Source organism: Gymnogyps californianus, chromosome 6 (assembly GCF_018139145.2).
Source record: "Gymnogyps californianus isolate 813 chromosome 6, ASM1813914v2, whole genome shotgun sequence".
In the NCBI taxonomy this organism is placed as follows: Eukaryota; Metazoa; Chordata; class Aves; order Accipitriformes; family Cathartidae; genus Gymnogyps; species Gymnogyps californianus.
This window is the reverse complement of record NC_059476.1, coordinates 5,894,043-5,916,498: the sequence shown is the minus strand read 5'-3', so window position 1 is coordinate 5,916,498 and position 22,456 is coordinate 5,894,043. Positions and strand designations below refer to the sequence as shown.

At 36.2% G+C, this 22,456-nt stretch overlaps 1 protein-coding gene across 5 annotated transcripts in view; it reads right to left on the bottom strand.

The window, feature by feature from the left end:
- Positions 1–22,456, bottom strand: part of ATE1 (arginyltransferase 1) — an 85,698-nt gene that overhangs the window by 20,478 nt on the left and 42,764 nt on the right. For 4 of the 5 annotated variants that reach the window (XM_050899005.1, XM_050899003.1, XM_050899001.1 and 1 more), the window contains exon 11: positions 1,236–1,356. The exons of the other annotated variant lie outside the window; for it this stretch is intronic. In XM_050899005.1, the coding sequence (XP_050754962.1) occupies positions 1,236–1,356 (121 nt within the window). The remainder of the gene's footprint in view (positions 1–1,235; positions 1,357–22,456) is intronic. 5 annotated transcript variants of the gene reach the window in all.

Below are 22,456 nucleotides of genomic sequence, written 5' to 3'. Positions count from 1 at the left end.
ATCGGTATCTATATCTAGAAATTTATTTGAACCTCATTATTGTAGTTCTTACAATTATTATCTTAGTGTTCCAGTTGAGCAATCAAGTCACAGCATAAATGCTAACATGCACAGGATGAGGAAAAGCAAGGAACTCAAGCAGCTTTTCCAGAAGTTCACAATCCTGCTTGTGGTCAGTGGTCATCTCTCTTCAAATTCCTTTCATTTATCTACATTCTGCCCTCCAACAGTTAACTGGCTAGTGAATCAAAATTGTATTAAACTACAGCCATGAAAAGTAAAAAGAAAGACACAGCTGTTGAAGACTGCTCAAACTCAGAGACAGGTAAATCTGTATTTTGATGGCTAGAAACAGACCATGGTGTTACGTACTCTTGAGCTTAATGACTGACATCTCTGAATAATATCACAACCTTTCTCAATTGTTATTCAGTGGAGAAAGAAAATCTCAAGAAAAAGATATTCAGCAATTTGCAATTAATAAAAAAGTTAATCAGTTTTTCCTTTCCACCCAAACACCACACCAAGCATTCTCTAATACAGCTCCCTTGGGGCCTGCAATCGGCCCACAGAGTCAGTAGCTAAAGCAAGTACATGTATTTTTTCCCATTTGATTGCACTGTTTTACAGTATCATTACTGTATTATGTTCTGGTCAGTAATATTTTCGACCATTCTATGCTGGCAAGTCACTAAATACCTATTTTACAGAACGTAAAAATCTATGTCCCATCTACTTCAAGATGTTTAAGGTGTTTCTGCTGTTCATTGTACTCTTCAAATTCACTGACAGATTGTTAAACTAAATCTGCCAGTTTGTTTCTTAACAAAAGCACTTGATGCCTTTAAGCTTCTCCAGCCCTTTCACTGTCCTGTATTGATCCTAATTTCCTTTCTTTATGCATTCATCTGACTGGAATGTAAGGGAGGAACACCTATTTGGTCGGTTTTGTTCATGTACAGAAAAACAAATACAATTCTCTGAAAGGCAGCAATATATGTTAATTTTGAACTACATATAGTCTGTAAAACAGAATGTACTTAAAATTTGTATTGCTTATTTTATTTTAAAACATAAAACTCTCTATTTGCTAATCCTTGCTGGAGGAGTTGTGAATTTTACACTTTTTATCCTTTACAGGTATGATTTCCATAATGCTTCAGCAGCAGATGATACCAATACATTATAAAAACAAGACAGACAATTTATAGGCCTATCGTTACTTGTAAACTTACCCGCTTTTACATCCTGGTTGAATCGACAGTATTTTGAGTGCTCAAGCAGGGGTAGACATTGCTCAATAGGTGTCCAGACGTATGTCTCTGGACATAACAAGTCAGAGGGCCTGTACTGACCCTAGAAAGGAGAAAAGAAAAAAAAAAAGAGAGTAGTCATACCAGTTGCACAAGAACACTCTGGCTACAACTTTCCAGATTTTCCTACGAACAAGGAATAGTTTTAATCTAATCTACACCAAATGACTCAGAAACAGCTTCACTGAAATCACAGGCTTACTTCTTTAGTAATTTCAGCACCATCTCAGGAATACAAACTTAACCTTGGCACTTGAAGAAAACGTAAAATTAACATAACACATTTTTACGGTATCCAAGATGAACTAGTGAAGTTTTGGCTTTGCCTTCTGAAACTCTGTATTTAAGTTATCCTCTAGAGTTCTGCCGAGCTGGTGCCGACACTAAAAAACTCAGCACCTCCAAAAGCAGCTCGTCTCAAGTGTTGGTAATCCTAGCAAATAATGGAGACCAAAAAAAAAAATCTAATGGAAAAAAAACGCTTAACAGTAAGCAGGATGCTATTTTTATTGCATTAGTGATGGAGCATTTTGTTCATTGCTACTTAAATAGTAACATTTTCTTTTTAATTCATGGAGTTTTTCCTGGAATAGCTCACAGGTAATGATTAGTGAAATTCTGCTATTTTTTGTTGATTTATTAAAAAGATATTCTTTGCAGACATTCCCAGAAACTAAACAGCCATAATTATTTTCCCTTCAGCTACACAGAAAATCACCACCTCAGCAATAATAACCTCCTCTAATCAGATCTTCATTTGATTTAAAATAAGATTATTCATCGGCCTATAACTTAAGTCAAAAATCTATCTTTGAGCCATTATTCATTTAATCCATACCCTCTCAACGTTCAGAGCCATATGGTGGCAATATCAAATTGCTTTTTAAACTGAAAATTCATTACACGTATCAGCTTGAAAAACAGACATACAGTAAATAGAATGAAAAAGTTTAAGGATCTTAATTATATAGGTCTTTAAGCAACAGTTAAAAGACTGGGCATTATAAGAAGTCACAGTGCAGTTGATGCAATTTAGAGTTCTTCTTATCAGTTACTTCAAATAGGTAATGAAGATGATCATCTTGATATGAAGTTGATTTTTTTCCCCAACATCTACTATGAAAAAAGGCAAAGTGGCCTTGAATGTAGCTGACAAATGTTTGGGAAGGGACATAGATAATTACTGTGACTACAGTCTGGTGATAAAGACATATTTTTAAAAAGTCGCATTCACAAGTTCTGCTGTTCTTTTACACGCACCCTTATGCAGCAACACCCAATTTTGGAGAATCAGAAGAGCTATTTTTTGAATGTTTGCAGAGATACCCAATTCTTTTTATTCTCTTACTGTTCAACTCTTCACAATATTTACAGTAGAATTAACTTTTTTATTATGTGTTTCCCACCAACTGTAAATTGTTAAGTAAGAAATACAAAAATTATCTCTGATAAAAACAAAGTCATAACTGTCCACATGAAAAAAAAACCAACCCCCAAAACCAAGCTTCATGCTGAATTTTGTCAAATACCTGATGTCTCTTTCTGAAATGAGCCTGTATGGCTCTGATTTTCTCATTTGAAAAACATTCAGGATTGACTTATAACTACTGTTGTTGTTTTTCTTTAATTAAATGCAAATTTTAATATTAAATTAAAACAATATTCCTCCAATTCCATGCAGAAGCTTAAACCTCAAGGCCTTAGAAAATCCTCTAAAGCTACAGAATGGAAATGACATTATTAAATAAACCACTTTGAAATGTTAGGCTATCTAAACAGAAATAGTTGAAAGGTATGTGAAGGCAATGCTTAAAGAACACTTTTAGTCACCATTAACGCAGATGAAACAATTGAAGGAATTGGGGAAAAAAATATGCCTTTTCAGTCAGATTTAAAAAAAAAATAAATAAATAGAACATAATTACTTGTTGATTTAAAGACATTTTCTCAACTGGCCAAGAAGGCAGAAATAGCCAAGTAACCATCTTTCAGAGCCATCGCTTAAGCACAGAAAATACAAGGTGGCAATTTAGTCTCTCCTAGTAGCATGGGTATACTCATGGCTATAAGTAAAGATTGCTCAGCCACTTACAGTTTTCCTAGAAGATACTGCCCCAACATCTTGAAATATATTGCATTTGTGAATCCCACATGTGAAAATCAGATCACTATGCAGCCCTATTCTAAATTTCCCAATTACTTCTACAATGTCATTTTGTGTCATAAAAAGGGATGTATAAAATTAACTGCATTGCAGTGTTACTAGTCTGGTTATAACAAAAAAGGGCTTCTTTAGTACTGAGCAAAACAGTAAGGGGCAAAACAGTAAGGGGAAAAATTGATTATCCAATCCATCACTGCAGAGTCAGTATTTATTTTGGATGCCAAAATACCCTACTTAGGAGGGAAAAAGGAAGAAATAGTTCTGAGGTGACTTCCTTTAGATGTTTTCTTCCCCCAAAATTTAGAATCTTGTTAATGAACTTCCCTGAAGATATGTGAGGCTGAGGTGATGACACATCACTGACTAGTGACACACAATGTAATTAGAGGTAAAAATTAAACAAGCCATTGACGCTCTTCAATATCTTCCCTTTCTAAAAGTATTTCCAAACATATTAGAAGTAAGCTATTTCTCCCATAAAGGCATTTTATTTACACTACTGGTTAAACCCATATCCCATGACTCATTCTGTGGATGAAGTGGGAACACAGACACATCGAGGCGAGTTTCCCAATGAACAGCACTGGCACTGTGTCTATATTGACAGAATTAAAAAGGGAATCCACAGAATTTGTTAAATCAAATGCAATAATTTCTAAGGATTTTTGCCTTTTTTTCCCCACCTCCCCTAAGCACCACTCTCAATTTACTTTCTTAAAAATATTTAAGACCTCAATATGAAAATAAACAACTATGAATCCACCTCACTTCCCTGCTCCCCCCCCCCTTATTCCTGGACTGTGGAAAAAATCTGAACCTGAGAACCCAGCCAGATTCTGCCTCACGTACAGCACCTGCACTTCAAGAAAATGTTCAAATTTCATTATTCACTCTAAAATGATTACATCATCTAAAAAAATTGCCTCTAAACATACTATTTATATTCCTCCTTATTCTTAATATTGCTGATTTGCAGTATACCCCCAACATAAATCCAAAATAGAAAGGGGATCTCCTGAAGGGAACTGCTGCAGAGCTATCTATCACAGTAGAAGAACTTAATCAGATCTGCAAAACTGTTTTTGAAAATCATTTCTCTTTGGCTTCAGATTAAACTAGCATACACTTCAGAAGTAATTCTGTCTACGGTAAAATTCCACAACTGAAAACATTTTGCTTTCTTTTATCTCATAATATAAAAGTTCTCGCACAGTAGCACTGTTTATGCTGTCCAGATCGTCTTGGGAATACTTAACTACAAGACTTTCAACAAAATGTATCATCTTACAGACCATCCCTAAGCACTTGTCTTATGTTTCAGCTTCTTAAATCCAATACCACCTGCTGATGAAATGCACTCCGTCAATATACAACAACTGCACATATTTCTGTCTGTGCATCTACATTTTGTTGAGAAATATCCAACAAGATGTAAAATGTGCTATTTTGAAATGTTTCTGGAAACAAAAAAACCCATTTGCCTAACATCTCATTATTTTTGATGCTGTTTAAAATTTTAATGGACATGCAGAAACACCCTTCTTGAGACAGAACATTAACACATTTTGAGCTGTTATAACATAACAGCCACTGCAGGTCATACCAGATGTCCATGGTATAGTCAAATATCCCACCTCTGACAGCTGTCAATAGAAAATACCCAGTGAAGACTAAAAGAACAGTATAAGCATATAGTGTTACGCTGCCAATACTCTCTTGACCTCCAACAGTCTGCAATACAGATCCTTCCACAACCAGATAACTTCAGTAATAATGCATTTTGCCATTCAATAATCCTAAACAACTGCTTTGACTGACTTCAATCTGCAAACTGTAGTTCTGTTTGATGAGCATTCCTACCTCAATTACAGATATGCAGTGAACAATCATTGCCTTATCACCATGCCACTCATGATTTTACAGACAAATACGGTACCTCCATCAGTCTGAAGGGACCTAAATTCTTTACTGCATCCTCTTACATAAAGTATTCTATACCTTTAACCATCCTACTCAATCTGTCCTCTTTCCAATTTTGCTTTCTCTCCTTTGAAACAGGGGGAAAGGGCCACAGGGGGAAAACATCCAAACTGCATTGTTCAAGGAGCAGGAGAGCACAAGGTATAATAAAGATATAAAGAAACCCCCCCCAAAAAATTGCATCTCTATAAATATCTGACTAATCTATCAACTGGCTTGATTAAAAAGCAATACTGAAAATTAGTATACCTAAGAAATTCCTGAGTACGTGGTTTCTTCTACCAAGTCAACTCATTGCAATACAAATGTGACTGTTTGCTTAATAAAAAATACCTCCAAGATGTTTTATTTTCACTAATGTTTGGGGCATTTTTCCTCCTATATAATATAAAAGAAAGGGCCTTTAAGGTGCTTTCCCTTACACTATTAGACATGCTGCATTTTAATTAGAAGCTTCTGGAAATAAATTTTACAGTGAGCTTGCCAAGCCTAAATTAATACCTCACACCATGATATTTTTTGTTTTACAGTTTCCAAATCAGAATCGACCAGAACTTCTCTGAACTTCTGTTCCACAGGAAGGGCAAAGGTTTTAATGAGACTTTAGTCTGGAGATTACTTTTTAAATATTTTGTAAAATCTGAGGGATTTGGTAAGCACTTGAGATGAAAAACACCAGCAGAGTTTGTTTTTGTAGTCTAAGTAAAATTTAAAATGTAAAACTACCAAGAAAGAGAATAGTCTCAAAAACGAAGAAGGTCAAGCACCAGTAGCACTGAAAAAACAAAATAGGAAGGTTAAACACACATTTAATTCTTTTATCGGGTACAGTTTACATCTGTATTCTATTTTTTCACAATAAACCCATTGATCTTTTATTAAAAGTGAATTAAGACTGCCTTCATCTCCATTTCCAGCCAGCTGCTTAAAAAGAAGCTCTCGGACTACGTAAACAAAGTAACCCCAAATTATCAACAGCAATCCATTAGAGCGAGGCAGCACCGCCCGAGAAAGAGCACGCCACACTACAGGTTTATTAAATTCAGGCTTTTCATTGAAAGACAACCCCGCTGGAATCCCATCAGCAAAGTACTACAGCAGACCCTTGCTCCCTGATTTCATTACATAAACAGAAATAGACTTTATCGATCCCCAGGAGAGTCCTTTGCAAGTAACTCTAACTGCTGTGTTTTCACAGACGGAGGTTGGACCGTGCCACGCTGCGCCCGCGCGGTGAGCCAGCGCCGGCGGGGACAAAAAGCTGAACATCTGAATCCGTTTGTGCTTCCAACCGTCCGCAGTCCCTCACATGGGATCCATCTGTGGAAGGCCCGAAAGACTTAAGAAAAACAACAAAAAAACCCCGCCCCAAAACAACCTACACAAAATTCACTCCCACCTCACTTTTCTTTTTTAAATCTTTTTAAACAAACAAAAAACCCCTGAGATTAATAGATAGGAAATAAAGAAAGCAGCTTGCTTTATCAATGAGAGATCGCTGGAGACTTCAGATTTATCATCAAAAAGTATTCAGCCTACAAGAAAATATATACCAAAGAGGAGTTAAATCAGTCAATGTATACTTTGTGGGCAACTCAATGAATAAGTAACGACAAGTTGGATTTAACCGTGGGGTCCACAGTTGCGTGTGCAAACAGACTGCCAGATACTCCAGTGCCAGTATCAAACAAGCTGATTTTATCCAAACTGCAAACTTTGAATTAATTACGCCATCAACATTTTTAGGACCCCAGAGCTGCGTTCTTGAAAGCTTAGCCACCTTACTGTTTTATTAAAGATTAATGCATTGTAATCCTTAAAAGATGTTATGAATAATAACCAAAATTCATTTTGTAGCTCATAGAACTCAAACTACTTTAGAGAAGTACATGAAGTGCTACTCCTCCCTCTTCAAAAAAATGTGCTGATTCTTATTCTTTTAGTTACATTATCACAGGCACAAAACCCGTGTAATGGGAACTTTACAGGCCAGCCTGGGAGCTGTAAGGCGCTTATCAACACATCTCAAACACAGAAACTCAGAGCAAATGCCCACCTTCTGCTATATTGTTTGGTTTCCCGTAAGTGAAATGTAAACATCATTTGAAGTCGTATTTCGAATAGAAGTATACCAACACTTGTTTAGGTCAGTTAATCTGTTATGACATTACTTTTTTGCTATTTTCTCTTTAAATGTGCCCCAACAATCTTTAAACTGATTGACCAAAGCAATGGTATAATTTCCCAACTTTCACCTCTCTTCTGTTTATTTCCCAGTTCAATGTAAAGTATTAACAGAAATAACTAACGATAAACTGTTTCCAAGGAGAAAATAGTTATGGCACTTGTTTCCTATATGTCTTACAACTAGTAGGAAACAAATAGTTTCCTACAAATATTGACTACATATCCATACTTAGCTGTTCTTCACTAAATATAAAAACTTTTTAGTGTTTCAGGTTTTCATAGTGTCCCTCAGGTAAATAAAATATCTCAGGTAAGTGTAAAACAGATTAAGATAATGATTAAAAGACAAAAAGGAAGACAGCCAAGATTCATGCTCAATATCCTACAACTATCATGCCATTATTTGGCCATTAACTGTCTACATGCTCTTAATCCACCACAAAAATGGAATTAAATTAAATTCATCTTAAATTTCACTCAGATTTAAGGTAAATCTCAGCACTTTATTTGCCTACTGTGGTCTGCACAGAAGCACTTACAAAGAAATACTTCCCCCCACCCTGAAATACTTTCAGAAAGTATTATCATTTCTTTGTTTTCCCAACACATGCTATTCCTAGGAATCTCCTGAATTGTTTGGATTCTGCTATCTTCATAACCCAGTGTACACCTAAATAGCTGCTTTGACCTTATAATCTTTCATAAAAATCATCTGAAATATTTAACACTTTCTAGCTTGCTTTTGATGCTGGAAAATGGCCAACAGGTGTCTGAAAAGGCTCATGGACTGCTAGAGAAAAAATTGCTTTCCATTGAGGAAAAAGGGGAAAATTTGGGACAGGTTTTTATTTTCCTTTCCCCTTTAGTCTCTAACTCTGTCCAGCTCTTCTTCCTCCTTTTATATGCCAATATTATCTTCCCCTCTACTCACTGAATATAACATGCTATGGATGTTTATGTCACAAGATCCAAGCTATGAACACATTAATATACAAACGTGCCATCAGCAAGATCCAAGAAGCCAACAAAGTGCTGCTTGAGATAACGTATATCCATGACCATACTCAAACAGATGCCATTATCCTCTCTACCACCACCGTATTCATCAATGAGATAATTCTGGTTTCAAGTTTAAAAGTTAACAGTAATTGGTATGCTCAAGAGACTTTTGCTTCACTGTCGTGGAGGGCTGTTGCAGAAGTGATGTGTGCACGGCCGGAGTTTATCATCTCTGTTTTATCAGCTTGGGATGCAACTGTCCAGAGCTAAAGATAACGCACAGCTCTGGGCATACTCTGTCAGCCACTTTCAAGCATTGCTCTCTCCTCTAAGACTTCTTGCCAGGAGTTTGTTCTTTTTCATTTATAAAGACCAGTAAGTCAGAGTTTTCCATTGCTTGTTCTAAGCCACTCCATCTGAAGTCACCATATTAAAGCCACTATACCTGGAATAAAGCCAGTGATAAGGCTTGCACAAAAGAGGAAGAAAATCTGTATGTTCAGGAATTACATCATAAAAACTGTCTATCTAGTCATCAAGAAGTTAAAAGTATAAACACTTATCTAAATGAATACTTATGAAAACACAATTTAAAGATAACTTTTGCAGGGGGGCAGTTGTCAGTCTTTTATGTTCACATTCTTTGCATTTTGAGATTTACTCAAGCCAATGGGTGTCTAGTGTACAGTAACATTTCTGAACTTGGGCACAAGCCATTAAATATCTGTGCCTATTCCAATCCCATCTCTGGTCTCACTCAGGTTTTTTTTTTTTCTGAGTAAGAAAGATGGATAGATACATACATACAAGGTCTACATTTGCTGTTCTTAGGTTTCAGTAAGCTTAATCTAAACAGTGAATGCTACTAGGCTGGATTTGCCATGTATATGGTGTTTCACACTGTAGAGACAACAGTACAAAACATTACAAAAAGGTCCCTTCAAGACCAGTAAGATGCATTATTTAACCTACAAGAGCTATTGTACCCTGGTTCCAGACTTTTGATGACAGCAACAGCAAGTTTATGGATTCTGAACTGCCCTAAGTAGGCTGACTGTTTATCCAAAGCTGAAATGATAATATCCAATGACAGACAAGTATAAAGACAACTCCTGAAACTGAGAAACAAAGAGAAATATTACAAGTATGTAGCTACTCAAAAAAGCTTACATAAAATTAGGGTCACTTTTTAAGCATGTTTTTTAAGTACTTTTACATCATCAAACTATTGATGTATCTATTTTGCCTTTTTGTATTTCCCAAGGTTCCTTTTTTATTATTATTTCTTTTTTGTTTATGTCTGCTAATCTGTGCTGTACACAATGGCATTTTATTAAAACAGACTATTGAAACTAAGTTTAGCTTTCAGTGTTGCTACATAAACTTTATGTTTGGCATACAAAAATAAGAGATGCTGATAAGGGATGGTACTTACGGGAAAACTCTACTGTACATTCCTGGCTGGAATTCCAGAGACTGCCACCAAGAATATTAAAACATTGCAGAGCTTCAAATATTGCCATTTTATCACTCTCATTTACTAGTATTTAGTATCAGTGATACTAAACTGGCAGAATAGCGACATAAACACAAGACTGAAACTCCAAAGAATGCTTCCAATTCAAGGTGTATTTGTACACATTTAGAGACTGAGATTCCCTATGAATTTAAAACAGCCATATGTTCAAAACTTTTAGAGAAAAAGCATGATTTTGTGATTTTAAATAAAACATATAAAACCAGTTAACATTTACTGGAAATTGCCATTAAAAATCTGGCTGGGAACAAGCTAATTAAAATACCACACAGATATGCTTCTGAAGCTGGAAGCTAGTATCCATCTTGCCCATAGAGAAGCTACTCAAGAATCCTAAAAAAAAAAAATAGCACTGTTTGAGAAAGCTTGAGTGGAAAACAGTAAGAAAGAAGAGTTAAGCTTATACATTTGATGAATATTAGCTTCTTGGAATTTTAGCCAACTTTTTCAACAACTTAAAAAAATATCAAGTATATTACAGGAAAAAATGTAATACACATTGCCTTTTTACTTCAAAAAACCAAAGGTCTTGGGGAATAAAAATCATATGATTACTGAAATTGAACTTGTTTACTTTAAATCTGCAGCAGAAATGCTTAGGAGACCCTACCATTAAACTTGGAAAGAGAGATTAAAACTATGACAAAAAGATAAAACCCAAGTAGGGGCCTCAAGAGGAATGCTTCATTAGAGACACACCAACTATGTTGACTTAGGTCTATCTGAAAAGGAGTTTATTTTGGCAGCTGTGAGAAGCAAAAGAAAAAAGAAAAAGAAGTGAGTGTTTCAATCATGTGGATCCCATATCTTTCTCTTGAAGACTTGCCATAAACTGATACTATTTTTTGAGTTCATTAAATTAAATGTATGCAATTAAAGTTTATTTTCTTATATTTAACATAAAGTGAAATAATCACAGGAAAAATATGCACAACCTAATATACCATACTCACGCTTTACACTTGCATACACAAAATTGTCACATTGATATCAAATAGCTTTAAACATTCATTAATACCTCACTAGCTGGAGTCATATCTAAAAGAACAGCATTCATCTAAGCAGCTTACAGACATACTCCACAGGAAATCTAAATTAATGCCCTGTCAAAGAGTCTTCTACTGTCTAGTTATCAAAGTAAAAACACTACAGACCATGTTTATTTAATAGAAAAAAAAATATCCAAGCACAAAATTAAATTAATAGAATTTAAATGAAAGTGAGCATGTTTGAAAATATTTTTCTGTACAACTGCACAGGGAGCCAGAAAATTTTCACCAGAACTAAACCACCAGCACAACAGAAATGGGTGTGAGGGCAGTGTGTGTAATTTTTTATTTTTTAAAAACATTGACAATGATTATGATGTACCAAAAAGTAAACAAATGCAAATTAACTTTTTAATCCTTTGTGATGATTAAAAGAAAACAGGGACTAAACCTGCTACTCTTACTCATATGACTCACTTCAACTCAAATCTGGTTTTTCTCATCTTTTAAAGCAATAATTCTAAAGGACAACAGAAGAGAAAAGCAGGTATATTTTACAGCAAGATAGAGTATTTACTTTTCAGGTATCTATGAAGTCTCCAGTTTACTCTTTTTATACATGCATAACACAGGCATTGCTCTTGCAACTTAACCCAACTGCAGATTCTTGGCTTCTGGATAAAACTGTTCGCTACTGTGCACCAACAGGGCGCACAGAAACCTGCGTTTCTTCCTGTCCATGAATTCCTCTGTATTTTTAATGCTTTTGACAATTCTTGGCCCATGTGTCTATCTTCAAATCAAACTCCCCACTAGAGCCGTTGTGTTCTGTGGTTACCTCCAAGACCTGGTGACATTCTCCCCAGCAAGCACCAGTGCTCATCAGTGTCCAAGCTTTCCCCATCTTTCCTAGCATCTCTCCAACGACTCTCCTCAGAGTTTTCCCTGGAGCCCCAAACCTTCTCTTCTGCCAGCTCCAAAACTCAACCCTTCATCCCACTCAATCACCCATGAGCCCCAAGCCGCTCAGAGCACAGGCTAGCACTTGCTACTCAGTGCCCCTTCTTCTGCTCAGCCTTACACATCAGATCTATCTCTGCGTTACCGCCTATACCCATCACACCACCACCGGGAATACTACCTCTGTACTAGACTTTCCCAAAGTCCTGCTTCTGCCTCTAATGGGGTTTCCAAAAAACTCAGCCAGAAACACAGAGAACTTGCCAAAAATCTATCCAGACAAGACACTGAAGGCAAGAAAATAAGACCTACCCAGGAAAGTCTGGACTGATAGTAGCCTTATACTGAAACAAATAATTTCATACTTCACCTTCATGCCCAGCTACTGACTCAGTCTGTGGAATATTTGAAGACACAATAAATACTAGACTAATTGACAGCTTTTCAAATTGTGAAACACTGATATTTACAAGTTGAAATATACTCCTAATTATGAATTCAGATGTGAGATGTTGGCTTTAGATTAAGATATGCTATGTGGGATTTTCAAAAGCTTTTACAGTATTTACGCAACTAAATCATGTTGAAAACCAATGTCACTTTAAAAACTGCCACTCTGGCTTTTTTCATTTCTATTTGCTTTCATACATCTAAGAACAAGAAATAATATTCTGAATCAATAATTCAGAACAGTACAAGATTTTTAACTTTAAGGCTTTCTATCAATATATGGTACACTTGACATGTTTTTTCAAGTCCAACAATAAAAAAAAAAAAAACTGGTAAAAGCCAAATAATTTACCTGTAGACATTCAACACTGAAATATACACAACCCGGTACTGAAGAAAGAACTTCAACAACAGTGGTACATATACGCAAATAGGTGTTAACAGTAATCTTAGGATAGTAGAAAAGAGTAAAGTTGTAGGACAAAGTGGAGAAAACAGCACAGGAAAGCTTATCAGTAAAAACTTCATTTCTGCAGGATCTTGACTAAATAATATTGTGAAATTCAAGTTAACACATCCTTAACACACACACACACACACAAAAAAAGATGTTATTCAGACTAAAGATCTGAAGGAGAAAATAAGGCAAGGATAAATTTCAGTGTTTAAGTGTCTACAATTTATATTATCAGGATAGAGTAACACACCTCTGCCAAAAAATCCAAACCTACTTGTCTCCCTTACATCTGCAGATTAAAAAATGAATAAATAAATAAAATGGCTCACTTTACCACAGTATTCCAAGCATGTGTTAGAACTTGAAGCTTAACAGCAAGTAAAGCAACAGCTATCCAGACAAAGTATCAACAAGTAACTGTACAAAAATTCTGGACCATCAAAAGAAGTGCACTTTAAAAGAAGTTTTTTCTATTGTCCCTAAAAATGTTTATTTTCATAGTAAATTTTCATTCATGAAATAATCATTCTAATTTTAGGTCCATTTTGTTTGTCAAGTGTTTGTTAAACAAGCTTGCTTTGTTTGCTGGGAGAGGAGAATTTGTAAACAAAGCCTCTCTGTGCTCTCCGAGGAGTCCGTTCTCAGCAGGAGACCATCCTACTTCACCTTGGGACCATCTCAGCACGTGGAGCTCCCAGACCACATGTCTGAACTGAAGCCATTATTGATCTCACTGCAACAGTCTCAAAATGATACAAAAATCTCTACTGCAAAAACGTGTAAGTTTTGTCACCATAGAAGAGATGGTATGTGGTCTCCAAAACTGGAAATGCGGAAAGCAAAGCAGCCAGGCATCACGGCTCCCCTACAGCGCACGCAAACATCTACTGTAAGAGCCAAAAACCCCAACGCTGCAGAAAGCAGAACCTGAACTGCCACCACAGCCCGTACCAGCTTCCGTTCCTCTTCTCCGTCTTAACACTCAAAACTGAAAACCAGGCTGTAGCTACATTAGTTGCCAGAAGAAATACTAGGGAGAGCCCCAGAGTTTCTGAGCTTCAATGCATTTGAGTCCCTCTGGGACCATGCTAAATATAAGAAAGTAGGGAAAGAATCCAAATATAGGAACACCAAACAAATGTAGGAATAAGACATAGAAAATATGGCTAGAGAGATGTATTGAATTTTTATTAAGCTATTTTGCAGATAATAATAACTGCCTGAGGACAAAACAGAATAAACATAATTCTATCCTTTCAACATGTTATTTTTGACATTGACTTGTTTTCAAACTCCTCCTTATATTAATGAATTCTGTCTCCTTAATTATAAACAAAATATTAAACTTAGAGAACTGGAATTCTTGTCAAGTTAAGTCCATTTTTATTATACAAAACGGAACAAAATGAAATTATACTAGCAAATTCTGTAGCGGTAATTCTGCACGCAGCTTCTGCATCTATTAGCAATGTAATGCACACGTGCATGCTTGTGGCTCTGTAAAACTGCCCCAGTTCAACACTATTCTTACAGTTGGTTAGAACAGATTCACTATTATGCTTTCATCCAAATTATTACCATTAAAAGGTACATGAATGTCTACTTGCATGTTTAGGAAAACATACTGTTTAACATTATGTATCCCCAAAGTCTTTGAGTTGAAACATCAACACTTCAGGTTTCTTTTAATGCCAGATGTTTGGAAACTGTTTGCTTTATAATCACCTTCGCAGAAGAAAACAAGTTTGAAGGCAAATGGGCTGGAATCAGTAACTATACTATACACTACGTTAAGTCCTGATCATACCAAAACCTGGTAATTCAAGGGTATATTAAACATACATCCAAATATAGCACTAGGGGAGTATTAAAATTAGAACTGCACTTCTAAAAATCAAGCACTTTGTTGACATTCTAACACTTTATAATCCTCGCTTTTCAGAGTTAAAATAATTAAAAATTGCCCAGGCAATCATGTTGCTTTATTTTAAAATCAATAAAGCTCCACACTGTATTCATGTGCACGCATATCTTGAAACATGAAAGCAGTTTCATGCAATTCCATGCATTTTTAACACATTTCTGAAATAGAGAACAAAGTATAATAAATACTTGTATGCTTAGCACCATATGCCAATAAATATTGACACAATAGTTTAATCCAGATCTACACATCTAAAGGACAGCGGCCAAAAATGTTTCTAAACTTTTCTGCCTCCTATTCTGCCTTGGTGGCATTTAAAGCTGTTTCAATGTACAGCAGCTCGCAGCGGGCCCTGGGAGGCTGTTGTGCTGATGAGGCTTGGCAGAAGCATGGCACATTCCAACTCCACCACCACCCCCTGCAGAAGGTCTCCAGCTGCCCCGTTAGGGAAGTTTTCTGTTGGTATTGCACTGTCCAAGCAACCTAACGCAGCCAGGGGCCAAAGATTTGGCCGTAAACCCAAAAAGAGTTCATAAATCTCAGGGAAGAAACAATATCTGCAGTTTTAAGAGACTCTCAGGAGAAGGTTCACACTCATTCTTGTTTATTGTTGCTCTAAAGACATGCAACCACCACAGAGGTAAGAGGATTAAAGAAAGCCCCTCTTACCCAAAATTTAGCTTGTAGCTTACTAGAGATTTTAGACACTTTTGTGGCAGTTTGCAACTTTTCCAACTTAATGAGTATTGGCTTGAGGAATATCAGCATCTTTTTTATTGGATCATCACACTAACTTCTTCCCACATCACAAGTAAAGGAGGTAAATGTACTATCATTTAAAACTTCATCAGAAGGTGGGGCTGTTAGTACAGGCATTTGAGGACTAACAATTCAGTCATCAATGCGATCAAGAAGACATTTAACGCACAGAGTTTCTTTACCATCCCCCACTGATAGAGAATCATTTTGTGCTTATAAAGCCATTAAACCATCATCAGCAACAAACAGCAAAACAGATACAGTTCTGAGAAAGAAACCAATTTATCTTCTAAAATAAAGATTTAGTCAGGGCTTACAAATTGAGCTTTATTAGAAGCACATGATTCATGAGAAACACATAAAATACCGTCTTACAATAATTTAGGCTGCACAGGTGCTGTCCTTTGGATCCTTTCTCAATGCCACACCTAATTTAGCAGGAATTGTGGTGGAGCAGCCCCAAAGCTTCTTCCTATGGAGACCTTCCCACCTGATCTTCCTGCACAGCATCCTCAGATTGCCCAAACTGAGAAGCAGGGGCATAACTTGGGACGGGCTCTCTGGCTCTCAGCCGGCGCTACCGCATTTTACTCGGTGTCTTTCACTGCCACTGTATGACATATATGGAGGATGCAAAGTCTAGCAAGCCCCCCCCCCCCCCCCCAATATACTGTAACATCTCTCCACCGTCCTCCCCTTCCCCTTGAATGGAAGATAATTAAAAACCATTAATAGCAAGCCACACAATGCCAACTGATAAAGACTAAAATGGAAAGAATCTAAAAAAAAGAAATTCATAAAATAAATCATAGATCGACCTCACTGACCTTATTAGCACTAAGTAGCCCTTCAGAACACTAGCCTTAATATCTTAAATAAATAAATAAAATCAATAGATCAGTGGAACAAAAAGCTCATCTTGTCTTCTGTCCATTCATAGAACAACAGCATGTTTGTGTTGGGACGAACAGAGAATTTGGTTCCTGTGTACTTTTGCTCCATGAACCCATTCTTCTTCAATTAGCTGACAATGGGGTCATTTACATACCCTTTTTTTGTCATTCTAGTTCAGTGTTATTTGTGAAAACATTTTTATTTCAAACAAGAAAGGGGAAGGAAGCAAACAGTATAATATTCTATTAAAAAAGATGATCTACTCACTTGAAACATTTCTAGTAAGAATCCCAAAATTATCCTACACATCTAACACAGCAAATAACTACTCGTAACAGTTTCAGTCATTCCTTTTATAACAGTTCAGTTATTCAGTTGAAAACAACTAAACAAAATAAAGTTTTCAGCAGTGGTTAACTCTCTCACATGATAAGGAGAAACCTCAGGGCAGTGCCTGGAAACAGCAAGGGGCTTTTGTGGGATTTTTTTTTTTTTTTTTCATTTCACACTCAAAAGACAACAGTTCGCCAAGCTCCCAGGTCTCGACAGGCCTCCCCAATAAGGTAACCTTTGAAAGCCTTTGGGAACTGATTTTATTAGATTAAGAAAAAGCTTTAAAGAAGCTGTAACAAAAATATTTAACTTCTCCATTGACCCTTCTGCTTGGGGCCCTGCTCTGTGTGATCTCCCAGAGCTCCAGTGCCCTCATGATAGTCTTCGTGAAAACACAGTACCATCCAAGAGCTTACCAGGCTCTACAAACTTCAACTACTGCCTCTAATACCAATTAAAGAGCGTACAGATTTCTTTTTAAATTACTTGCATCTGAATAACATTGGTGGCTACCACAGGATAACACGAAGTAAGCTCCTCCTCTACTAGTGATATGCTGGTGGTGTGAAAACACAATTAATTACCATCATCTGCAATCCAGTACTAACACATCTCTGCTCTGGGTTTTGTTTATTCTTAATTTGTTACTTTCTTTGAGTTGCCACTTCCAGCATTTACTATAATACTATAAATAATAATTTGCTATAATAAGGAAGATAAAACTCGTCCAGAAGATCTCTGTAGGCACTGTAAGGAACAACTATAAAACCCTCTATGTTTTGTCACCTCATTTAATGCCATACTCTCTCCTGAAAGAAAGAAAATGCAACTTTTAACAGAGACTTAGCTAAACCAGAATGAACAGCAGAGAGACTCAAGATATACACGTGTGCTTTCATAGTCACTTAGTCACAAACCTTGACACTAAAAATAACTCAGCCCACATCCCACTTTAGCCCATTCTGAAAACTTTGCAGTTGAATAATTCCCATTTTTTCTCCTTGCCTCCAGAGCCTACTGTCTTCTTTAGTACAATGAAGGCAAGAACTCTTGTTGTATAAACAAACGGTAGAAGCTGACCTCAGCATCTGAGGGCCTTAGACAGAAGGCCTAATTTTAGATATCATTCTCTAGGACAGAAATGCAGCAGTTGATGAAAAACCACTAGACTGCATAAAGAATGACAAGAAGCTTAAAAAATGAGACTTGGAGAAAAGAAGGAATTGAAGGGTTTTTTTGGTGGGTGGTTGGTTGGGGTTTTTAGCAAAAATGAGAGAAGCCCAAGAAGAGACATGACAGTAGCCATCCAGTTTAGAAAGAAGGATTTTGGGGGGGGGGGGGAACCCACAAACTTTTTTTTTTTTTAATGTGCACGGTAGGTAGGACAAAATGTAATATTCTTTAGGAAGAAAAGTTCAGGTCAGACATTAAGAAAAAGAATTTCAATGGGAAGACTAATAAAGCACAAGTATATAACCGCCAACGCACAGAGATGTGTATAAGTTTGTCAAGGGAGGCCTTTGGCACACATATGTCCAATGGGTCTTAAAAGTTAACACAAATATAGTTGAACCTGCATTGGAGTAAGGGGATGGACTACATAATCCCCCATGGCCCTTGACAAGTCTACTTTTCTACGATTCCATTTTTCCTTCCTGGCTCCAAATCATTCCCCGCTATAGGAATGGGGGACTCTTGTTCCCATTCAAACACTGATGTTAAGCTTTTTGCAAACTAGACTGTTAGAAGCATTGTGTTTAATATCAGGATTGACGATAAATAATAGAACCTCATTAACATACTTTTACTTGGAGACTCAGTACAGTCAGCAGCTAAACAAACTCAGACAAAGAAAATAATCATTCAAAATAATGAATTGTCATCTAGATTAAATGTAACACTTCAGAGAAGTGTACTGTGATACCTCTGTAAAATTAATGAGGTCTTAGTAAAACCAGACCTCATTAAAGTATCTACCATTAAATCTTTCCTGGAAAATTGGAGAAAAAAACATCTCTTGTGTAGATTAACTGACTTGTCAGCCAGCTCCTACTGTAAAGACCACAAGGTGAAATACAGCAGAGCCAGGAAAAGCAGGAGTTCCTGGCTTTCAGACCAAACAAATTCCACTTGACAATATTGCCTAATTAGAGCTAATATAATCAGCAAAACAGCAAAAGTAAGAAAGAATACAATAAGAGCAATCGGATTTGAAACTAAATGAGAGATCCAATACTCCAAGTTGCCAGATTCAATAAATGTAGTGCACAGATAAAACTAACCAGTGTTTCAATGACTTACACTTCAGTGACAGATTTAAAGGGCTGATTTTTCTCCAGGACACAAGAACTTTGATATTTTGCCCAACACTTGAAAACTGGCATGGCTATGAACAACTTCACACAGAGACTATGTTAGGAAAAGTGAAGAGTATTATCTTCGTAAATATGTTCTAACCTTTTGCATCATGGCATTGTAAGATGTCCATCTCTGCATATTCAAATTCACTCACTTTTGGGAATACCCACAAAGAGACAGGTAGAGAGACAAAATTCAGAAGTAAAGAATGTTAACTAGTGTTTGAGGACCATCCAAAAATGATTAAATCAACAAAAAATGAAGTGAAGCTGACAAAGCAGCACTATATTAATTCATTTGCTTGTTAGAAACTTTAAAAATACACTAAATACCACGCATTCTTACACTTACTAGCAAGGACTAATGGATTTATAGAACTATAATTGGAAAATTCTGAAACATGAATTATGACCTCACTCCTCAGATGAAGGAGAAAAATTAAAGACACATGAATTGTGAAGTATATTATTCCCCCTCCAAAAAAACGCCAACCAAACAAAACCCACACCTCTTTTGTCTATATATTTCACAGTTTACAGTTCTCACTTTAATTGCTAATGGTTGCTATGGAGTCCCCAAATAAGCCTTCAAAAAGATTTAGTACAAGTCAGCAATAAGCAGTGAATTTATGACTATGCAGAGTCATGAATTAGACATGATAAATTTCTACCAGCTATTATCATTCAGAAGATGGTTTGCCTCAGGTTTAACAACATGATCCTGAATAAATCTTTTTAGCAGCTCCTTTTGACAGAGACAGGCAAGTTACCTCTAATAACTCTGAAAACATCCACCAGTACAGAATTGGCCTACAATTTAACAAACCATACCTCTTATTCTTGTGCTTTTATGAAAATGAGGTTAGATTTTAGTTTACTTAAGCCTCACACAAATTAACAAAATCACATTTATTAAAGAAACACTATAGGGAAGTTGTCCCAAGTTAATAAAATTCCTGTAACAAGTAAAAGGTGTAGAACTTATCCCTGCTGATGTGCGTATGTAGGTAGTTAATACCATCTCTATCACATTTCTATGTTCATTCTTCAGAACATCTGAACTGTGAATCCTGAATATATACGTCTTTATGCACAAACATACCCTGTTGTATGCAGAACAAAGAATCTTTACTGATAGATCTTAAAATCATTAGTAGCATCAAAATTATAATCATCAAAATCAGTACATCATCAATATTCAAGTCTGATATTTAAGTCACCTCATATTTGGAATTACTTAAAAGACACAGTGTATGACTTGGAACATTTCTCTGAAATAACCTATATGGGAACTGGTTCTTTTCAGGTTTTTTGTTTGGCTGGTTTTGGGTGGAGGGATGTGTTTGGTTTTTTTAAAGACTGCATGAAAATAACATAACCTGATCCAAGCCTCATACAGCAGATAACAAATGGATAGTTTTAAGAGGACCTACTCCTATTTAATAACATTTATTGCTCCAGTATAGAGAAGTAAAGCACTAAAAAAAGTTTACTCAATTTGAGGAAATTTGCTTTGTAATCAAGGACCCATCAAATAAAAAGTCACAGGTATACAGCTAAAACTGTAGAAAGGCCATGTCTCACAAATACAACTTCACTCTGAAAATTACTTTCAGATACAATTCCTTCGAAGCTTTTACGACACACACCCCAAAATTTCTGCTTTTGGACACATGTTTATTTTCTCAAGGGGCAGTACAGTAATGAGAAAGAGACTTGTTCACTTCAGAGGTCAGCTGAGACCTATACAACAGACATTTCTTTCTGCCCTGATAAAAGTCTACAAATAATACAGTCAGGCATAAATACACATATTATTTTCACTTCAGTTCTGCTACACTTCAATCATCTTAAATTTCAGGTAAACAACTGAAAAGAAATCCACATTTCCAAAATTAGAAAAATAAAGCCCCAGGGACATGTTCACATTTTTCCCAAGGGAGTTCTAACTGACAAAAAAAATAAGTCCTGATTTCAAATATTTTAAAAGGAAAAATAAAGTTAAGAAAAAAAGACATGGCTGGGATCTGTGTTTGTTTCTAGTAGAAAAATGGGATTCCAACTGGTTTTAACCCTGCAAATGCTGTGTGAAATTCAGCACAGCTTCAACACTTGCACCAAGGAAAAACTATAATAATTTACCAATTACACACAGTATAAAACAGCAGCTTAGGAAAAAAAAAAAAGTAGTAATTGCATTCACTATCTTTACCTGCTATGAAAACAATATGGAAACTGATATTCTGCTTTTAATAATTATATTTTCAGTGGAAATCCACTGTCAGCATTCAGTAACTCCTGTTGCTATCCAGCACAGAGCATCTCCTTATTCCTGCTTTTTGATGCTCACAATTATGTAGTTTTTACAATCTGACTATAAATATCTTAAAGAAAAAAAGAAGAGCAACCTAGAAAGTGGCCTCAAACACTTTGTAAGATGCTGTTCAAAGTAAATAAGAAATACTTTTAGATATTTATCACTAGCACTACATCAAGAACTAAAGAACTAATAATTTTTCACCCATTGTATTTTTTATTCTGCCCCACATTCTCATAGTTGTTTATTCCAACATGTTTAGTTCCATTTACTCAGTGTGGGCTCTACGTAGTTAGTAAGAGTCTTCCAGATGAGGAAAGGTGAAAGGAGAAAGCTTTTATGGAAGAAAGGAACAAAAGAAAAAAAAGAAGATAAAAGGGGGGGGGGGGGGGGGGGGGGGGAAGCAGCAAGCTGTAAGGGACACTGCAATCCTGAATGGAGCATATGACTTATCAGATCCAAAAAACAGACAACCAGCCTTCTAGTCAAAATACATTTGACAAAATATATGTAGAGAGACAAGGACTTTTTGTGCTAGTTACAACTTGAAGGAATATTAAAGCAACTTGACTTTCAGAAGCATTTAACACATGTACACCGAGTCAATCATCCAAAATACTTTTGGAAGTCTTGGCCAGCCACTTTAAAAGACTTCTCAAAATCGCTTTGGGTTTTAACACCAAAACTCCAATATAATTCAGAGTAGTCTTCTTCCCCTCAGTCACTAACCCAAACCATTAGAAGGAACACACAGGGTAAATTCAGAGCTCTGAAGAAATGAGTGTTCAATTTTAGCTGCTGATGCTAATGTGGAGGAGTATCCTGGCCAGTGGGGA